Source organism: Cinclus cinclus, chromosome 6 (assembly GCF_963662255.1).
Source record: "Cinclus cinclus chromosome 6, bCinCin1.1, whole genome shotgun sequence".
In the NCBI taxonomy this organism is placed as follows: Eukaryota; Metazoa; Chordata; class Aves; order Passeriformes; family Cinclidae; genus Cinclus; species Cinclus cinclus.
Genome location: NC_085051.1, coordinates 55,773,963 through 55,782,098, shown reverse-complemented (window position 1 = coordinate 55,782,098; position 8,136 = coordinate 55,773,963). Strand labels below are relative to the sequence as shown.

At 44.5% G+C, this 8,136-nt stretch overlaps 1 protein-coding gene across 3 annotated transcripts in view; it reads left to right on the top strand.

The window, feature by feature from the left end:
• Nucleotides 1-3,109: 3,109 nt before the first annotated feature.
• The window catches only part of MTHFD1 (methylenetetrahydrofolate dehydrogenase, cyclohydrolase and formyltetrahydrofolate synthetase 1), a 39,990-nt gene continuing 34,963 nt past the window's right edge, over nt 3,110-8,136 (top strand). For all 3 annotated transcript variants that reach the window (XM_062494824.1, XM_062494823.1, XM_062494825.1), the window contains exon 1: nt 3,110-3,150. In XM_062494824.1, the coding sequence (XP_062350808.1) occupies nt 3,110-3,150 (41 nt within the window). The remainder of the gene's footprint in view (nt 3,151-8,136) is intronic.

Genomic DNA, 8,136 nt, shown 5'->3' with positions numbered 1-8,136 from the left:
GATCTGTTCTGCCATTTCTCATCACATAATCCCTTTTCTATTCCTTTCCCTCTCATTTTCCAGCATTTTGATCACAGGATGAAAATTAAGAATAAATGTTAAAGAACATATTCTTACTTAGAGACATGATGGACACAACTTCTGAGGAAAAATCCCATCTTGACTGCCACATCAGACAAGTTAGAAATACAAAAGGATTTCCTGCTCTGAAAAAAGAAAGTTAGTCTGATTTTCTGGCATAAGTGTATTTAAAATTCATGAGTCTGTCCCTCCTGAAAATTAGAATCTGGATCAAAACTAAAGAAGTAATAGAGGAAGTATTGTTTGGAAGTATTCTTGGTTCCTTTACTGCAATAAATTTGGGTAATATTCAAAGTTTTATCTGTCATCCTGATATAGGTATTATTCAAAAGCTGAGGCATTAGGAAAAGCAAGAAGGGAGATTTATTGCTCACACACACATGTAAATCATGCAAGTTAGCAGCTCTGGGTAGGAATCTCCAGCTCCTGATGGCTACAGTGTCTTCTGCTCACTCTGCAAGTGAAGTCACCTGAATATTTTAAACAAAAGGGTTTTCTTATTTTTCTTCTCCTGCCTGATATTTTTACACTGCAATCCTGAGTGTTAGGTCTATTTTTGGCAAAAGTTGTTTTTGTGAGCTTTTCCTTAGCCTTAAGTCCTTAGCTGAAGGAGTTCATATTTTGTGGTGTTTTTTTTTTTTTTCTTAACACTGGGTCATTTCCCCCTCCAAGAGTTCATTCAGGCCTCTGATAAAGGCAACAGAAGAAATAACTAAGGCACAGAATCTTAAGCAGCCTAGAAAAATCCCTCCTCTTTTGTGTAATCTTAGTTTTGCCTGTATAATACTGCCAGTGCCTGTTGCTGCATTCCAGGAAATACAGGGAATACCTAATGAAGGAAAAAAAGAAGTTTCTTCTAGCTTTTTTTTTTATTTATTCCTATGGAATTTCTTATTTAACATGTAAAAACTTTAAACTACAATGTTTTCTCTCTTTTTCAAGTCACTCCTAAAGAAAAATTTCTGAGCTTTTATCCTACAATTACAATATGTTGGTAATTTAATCATTCAAGGTAGCAATCTCTAGCCTCAATGGAAAAAAAAAAAGAAAGCTGAAAAAAACAGAAAAGATATCACTTTTTAGTGTACAAAAGGAAACTCGGATAAGTTTTGAATTATGTACGGTTTATATTCCCCTCCTAAAATGCCAAAGAAGCAACCTTAAAACCTCTGAAACAGAAAGGCTGTATATTTCTATCCTTGCAGTTCTGTGCCCCAGATGGAAGCTGCAAGACCTGCATTTCTCCCTTCTCAAAATCCAAGAGCTCTCCAAATCCCTTTGTGAGCTGATTACATTATGGAGTAGAAGGATTGAAAGTTTTCTCAGCAAACTCTTTGGAACAGATACTTTATTTTTTCCAAACCTATGCATTTTAAAAAACAAAAGTCTGCGTGAAAGCACTTCACACAGGCCTTTTAAGCCTCAAATTCTCAGCAGGAACACTGCTGTTCTAACATCCAGTCCTGATTCTCCATAGCTTGATGATTTGCAGTGACATTATCCCATTTCTTTGCTGTACTGCCAACATTTGGCAGATGTTGCTAAGTCCCAAAACAGTAAGCACTGATATACTGGAGGAACAGGAATGTGCTAGTATTCCCCAACAGCAATCTAACACTGTGTGGTCAGCCCAGCATCAATCCCCATCTGACAGTTCTCTGCCCCAGAACTTTACCACCAGTTTCTTGAGTCATGGACCTGCTCTCTAACTGTGTGCTAGACGGTAGCAGGGAACACTGATGAGTTCCTTAACAGTTCTCTGGGTCACAGCATTATCTTGCCTGGGCAAGTTTGTCTCAGTCATATTTAACTGTTTTTTCCATCCCGAGCTCTGGCTGGATGCTAATCACTTATTTGCCATACCTGTGAGAAAACCACCGACAACCAACTCTCCAAGAAAGGTCCTAAAACACATGCACTGTGTGCAGAGTAAGGAAAAGCACTGGTTATGCAAATAACAGTATCTGTGCACAACTGCATGGATCTGACAGGAAACTATCACCTTCACCAGTTTTAATGGGATTACTTAGTGCAAATACATTCCCTGGAGGCCACTGTTAGGAACCTGTTTCTCACTCTTGAGAACTTCTATTAATTTAGGCCACAAAAAAATCCCACCCTCTTCTTCATTGCTCTCTTTCCAGTCAGCCACTAGTTTGGCAACCTTATGACAAATGTGCTGAAATCCTAAAAACTGAAATTACTTATTTTTATGCAAGTAAGAACGAGGGATGCTTTACAAAGGCATGTAGCAAGAGGACAAGGGGGAATGGCTTCGAGCTGAAAAATGGGTAGATTTAGATACTGGGAAGAAGTTCTTTGCTGTGAGGGTGATGAGGCACTGGCACAGGTTGCCCAGAGAAGTTGTGGATGCCTCATCCCTGGGAGTGTCCAAGGCCAAGCTGGACAGGGCTTGGAGCAACCTGCTCCGGTGGAAGGTGTCCCTGCCCACGGCTAGGGGTTGAAACTAGGTAACTTTTAAGTCCCTTCCAACCTAAACCATTCTATGAATCTGCGATTTTACTCCTAACTTCCACTCTTGGCGTAAAGCGTTACGAGAACCACAAGACAAGAAACACAGATTATCCCTACGCCGATGCGGGATTTTCCTATGAATTCGCTGAGCGCAGCCCAGCACCCTTCACCCTCAGCTCCTTCTGGGGCTGCCCTCTCCCTCCCGCCGGCCCCGCTTTCCGTGGAGCGGGGGCCGGGCAGGCCCGGGAGCGCTGCCTGCCTCGGAGACGTTCTGAAGGCCGCGTGTGACCTCGGCGCCGCTTCCCGCGCTCCGGCCGGGCCGCGGGGGGAGCGGAAGCGGCGCCCGCGCTGAGGGAGCCGCGGGACGGGGCGGGACGGGGCGGGACGGGGGCAGCGCTTGCGCGGCGGGGCCGGGGCTGGGGCCGCCGAAAGTTCAGGGACACGTGGGGCGGGAGTGGGGCAGGAGTAGGGACAGCGCATCCCACAGACGGTCCGGGAGCTCGCTGTGCTCGGCTCTGCAGGCCCGCTGCTCGCCCGTTCTCCAGCCCTCGCCATGGCCCCCGCCGAGATCCTCAGCGGCAAGATTGTCTCCGGGTACGTAGCGGGGCCGCCCTTCCCGCAGCGCTCGGCCGGGTTCCCTGGGACGGGAAAGTCTGGGAGCCGCGGGGCTTTTGCCTTTCGGGAAGGCGCCGGGGAGCTGAGGGATACCCTGGGTGTCCCCCGGGTGTGCTGGCAGCGGGATGGGGCTGTGGGGGGCTTTCACTCTGGCTCTGTGGACGAAGCAGGTTTGGAGACACCCTAAAGCATTTTCAATACGTTGCAGCCAAAGCTCGCTTCTTCCTGGCTGTAAACTGGGATGAGATGAGAGCCCAGGCAGGTGTGAAGCCACCGGCTGACCTACAGCTTCTGTGCTTGTAAACTGGCCTCTTGGAATGCTTTATGAGCAGGAGTTGGGAATATGTGCTTTAGGTATGGGCTCTGTTTTCATACTCTACAAGTATTGGCTGTTCCTCTTTAAAGCAAAATAAGTTTATCTGCATGGTGGATAACACGTAGCTGAATTTTCACGGGTGTTCTGCCAAAGCTATTGAAAAGATTTGGGAGACCTTGAAGGAGAAAGGTGTATTCCTGTACTTCAAACAGCATTTACTTAGCTGGCAAGCCCTGGGTATAGGTGAACATACGTTGTGTCTTTTAATTTGTTTGTTTTTCCTGCTGCCACTCAACATACACATTTGATAAGAAAGCCAAATAAATTTCCCTAATCCAGGGGGAAAATGCAGTGTAATGGTTCTGTTATACTCTGTGGACGTAGGGTTTGGTTAGGTAGGTTCATTGGGTATCTCCTGTTGATGTAATCAGGGAATTCAGACAGAAAGGTTGCATTTGGAAAGGTATAAAGTAATCTCAGCAAAGCAGTTAGTCCTTCTCTTAACTATTGCTGCGTATGACACATCTACATCTAACCAACGGTGGAGCAGTTCTGAAAAGTAGGCCTAAAATGCCTTAAATCTGAATATCCATGAGGAAAGAATGCTTGCATGTCTTCTACCTGGTAATTTTGGAGCTAGTACCAGCTGTGTGTTGCAGTCTCTCAGTCTTACATGCTTCATTCCACCTGATCCTTTTGGCAGTGTTGGGGCCCGCACACTGTGCAAAGCCTGTGCTTACTGCTGGTGGGACTTCATGATTTGCCTGTTGTAGGGTTTCTTTCCTGTCACAGAAAGTCACCCTGAAGTGCATAGATCCTGGAAAGATGCCAGTCTGGGTACAATTATCATTCACATTAAAACTTCTAGCTTCCTTTGCATGGCATGTTGCTTTTCTTACTTAGTTTTAAAGTTATAGAGGTGATTTTTTTTATTATTTCTGTTTGTTTTCTGTACTATAGTAGCAGATATAAACTAGCAGTTCTCAGAGGATATTCATGATGTGCAAATACCTGGAAAGAGGCATGAGCTTTTAATAGGCGCATACAGGAGAAATGTTTGATTAGCTTCCAATAAATCTCTTAAGGTGTTTGGCTGAAGTCTGTTGTCCAGAGTCATCAAATCTTGACCTGAAGACATCACAAAGTGCAAAAACAGTTGCAGTTGTTCAGCTGTCCTTCAGTTCCTTTATTTGTGCTGTATTTATGTTCAATATAGCAAAAGCATCACCTGCTCCCCGTGGGCCTTGGGTAGTTCTGCCTTTTTCTATTGGAGTACTTGAAGGAGTCATGAGGAATTGGGCTGGCTACCCTGAAGACAGCTGTCCCTTTCTTCCAGACCCCTAGAGAAGTACTAGTCCAAAGGATTCTCACTGTCTAGAATTCACCTCCAGGCCAAGAGTCTGGCAGCAGCAGAAGTGATAGGCATGTGGTTTTTCTAGGAATTTTCAACGGAACTGCCTGTTGTAGAAAGGGAATGTCCCTGACTTTACATCAACTGCAGAACCTTTTCTGTTACTGTCTTGTAGGGGGTGGATTTTGTTACTTTACCCTTTAATCAAGAAAAATGTTTATTTGTAAGTCAGTCAAATATTGACAGATGAGTTGAATCAAGCAAGTAGTGTTCCAGCTATTTAGTGCTGGGTTTCTGTGTGTGTTTTAAATCAAAGCTCATAAATATTGTGAACTTTCTCCTCCGGCCACCAAGCACCCCTTCCTCAAAATAGATGAAAAATAATACCTAATTTACAATCATGCCAGCTATTTAAACAAAAAATCAGGTAGATACTGGCATTCTTATTCTTGTGAAACATGTAAAGGGAATAAACACTTTGAGAGAGTTTCCGTCCCTCTATAAATAAGGGAAACTTGAGGTGACTAAGCTAGTTCACCCCTTTGGAAAGCTCAGAAGAGGTACAATGGAAAATTGACATTCTCAGTGGCTTTAAGTATTACCTGTGAGGATGGAAAATGTGGTTAAGCTGGGCATGGGAAGGAGACCACAGCAGACATTGTTTTCTCTGTAGGATTTTGGTGTTGATGTTAATGCATCAACATGAAAATGCATCTAAGTCAGCTTCTGTCAGTACAAACAAGAAGCCTGCACAGTTTGTGAAATATATTAAATATTGGATGGGTTCTGCATCAATCTGAGCTGGCTGAGTTGGCTCAGAGTAGCTTTCCTCTACTTCTCTGAGTGGCTGTTTAGTAATTCTGCGTTAGATTTTGCTCCAAGTTAAATTTGCCTCATTGGCAAATGAGTTACAAAATATGAGTTATTGTATAACAGTACAGTAAACAAATGACTAATGGGAGGAAGAGAAGCAGTGCTTTAAGTGTGCAGGATATGGTGGGTTTAAGGTAATAAAAATACAGTATTCTCCACCTTTTATTGCTGGTATTCCCTGAAAAAAAATCAATCTCTGTTTCTGTGTCTAAAGAGATAATCAGAGCAAAATATGGTAGTGGCTCTTCTTTACAGTTTATGTCCACTGCAGTGAGCTGTGTGTTTAGGCTTTGCCATGTGAAAGAGCCCAGGTTTGGAAACCTCTGGCTTGGCCCAAATTGTTTGGTAGGACCAGGAGTGGACCAACATTTCTGCTCTGGAAGAGTGGCTGTTGAGTTGTGATGGCCGGGTAGAGTTAGCACCCCTCAGAGCCCCTAGGGGTGGGCCAGGTAGTGCTTTGGGTTTAGAGTGCTCAATAGACTGGTCATCAGGCTGAACTTAAAACTGGAGGTAACAGTGCAGTAAACAACTCCTCAGCCTTTTCAGTCTGGGCCTTATATAGTTTGTGGTTGTTTTTTTGTTTGTTTGTTTTTTGTTTTGTTTTGGGAGGGGTTGTTTTTCGTTGTTTTGGTTTTTTTTTTTTTTTTGGTGGTCCTGTTGTAACTCCAGGAAAATCTAGTCTGAAATGGAAAAAAATTCCCTGATCTCTGAGCTCTCTTTTACCAGATCCTACTCACAGTGTTTCAGGCTTGCACTGAAGGGTCCCATGCTGTGGATGGGCTGAGTTAAAGTGAACTTCCAGTGCTATTGGGTGGCCCCAAAAATGAACAAGAACCCCTTGTGCTCAGTGCTGGGCAGACACAGTTTTAAAAACTGGGACCCTGCTCTGAAGAGTTGATAAGAGAGGAGAAGACATTGTCTGGTGGACAACAGGGCTACAGATCTGTGATCTGTGCACATCAGCACCAGCTTACAGGGAAGGCAAAGAACCTGTGGGGACTGCCATGTCCTCTTTGTGGAATGATTAAAATCTCAATATCATTCCTTCAGAAGGCAAGCTTTGTAGATAGGGCCTAGAATATTGTCTGGAGTGCTTGCAGCCACCCAAAGGTGGATTGAGTCCTTACCTATTGCTCTTGTGTTTTCCTCTTATTAAATCACCTGATAGTAGGGTATTAAATGCAGTATCCATTTTGGGAAGCAGATAGATGTTGCAGCAACATAGATATTGCAGCATGGGAACATGGTATCATAACTCCTGTTTGGGGCAAACTCTTGTAAGTTTTAAAGATTCAGCTTTGTGTTAAACTCGAATTTTCTGTTGTCAGTCACAGTTGCAAAGTGCCTCAGTTGCTGCCTGTCTCTCAGACCCACCTTGGAATGAAATTATGGACATGATGAAAAAGCATCTAAAAAAGCAGAAATGGCTCTGTGTATTTATCTGGTCTGAAGAGAGTTCATGCTTGTATTTGTGCTGATAAATGAGTGTAGCCTCAGCCAGGCTCTTGCACTGTGTATCCTTTCAATAAATACCTGTTTTATTCCTTTTGCTCTGCCTAGTCTCTGTTCCAGGTCAGCCTTTCCAGGCATTAACACAACTTAAAAGGTGGTTAAAAACCCTGTGAGTGTGGAAGTGGTAGAAAGTAGCAGGCATTTTTTTTCTAGGAGATAATGACAGTGTGCCAGGAGCATACAGCAGTGGAGCATGAGACAAGAGGGTGGGAGACATGTGAACTGATTCCAGCTGTAAATGATGTCTTTCTGCAACTGGAGCCATATGTTGAATTGCCAGCAGTGTTCAGATGGTCTTTCCCAAGGTATTTCCTATCCCAGTGCCACTCACTGAGCCAACCTGTGACTTCCCTCAGAAGAGGCTCCTCTGTGCCTCCTTTGGGTGCAAGTGGGATGTTCTGTGACATTCTTCTTTGCAGCCCCCTCACAGCATGTTAAGATAATGCAGTTGTCCTGAGCTAGGACGTGGTGCCATGGTGGTTTGGAGATGGGAAAGCTTGTTTTTGCACATTATGGTGTTGGTCATGGGAGCAATGGGAGGTGAGCAGTGGCAGTGCTGCAGGCTGTAAGAAGGAATGGCTGCAGGGACAGCAGCTCTGAGCAGGATGATACAGAATCTGGGAAGGACCATCAGCCTCATGCAGCTGTTGCTGCAGGGCTGTAGCAGGAGCATTTCTGCTGCATGTTTATGAAACCTTTGGAGACTCTGTGATCCAGGCAGTAAAGCCAAACCCTCCCCTCTGGGGACGGGTGTCTTCTGGAGCATCACTGTCTCCGAGGAGGTGTTTGCCAGGTCCTGTGTTTGGCACTGTTTGCATAAACCTTGGACCCTGTTACTCACAGAAGGGACAGAAACACAGTGTGGTGCCATCTTCAGTGTGGTGCTGTGTGTCCTCACCAGCTGAGCACTGTG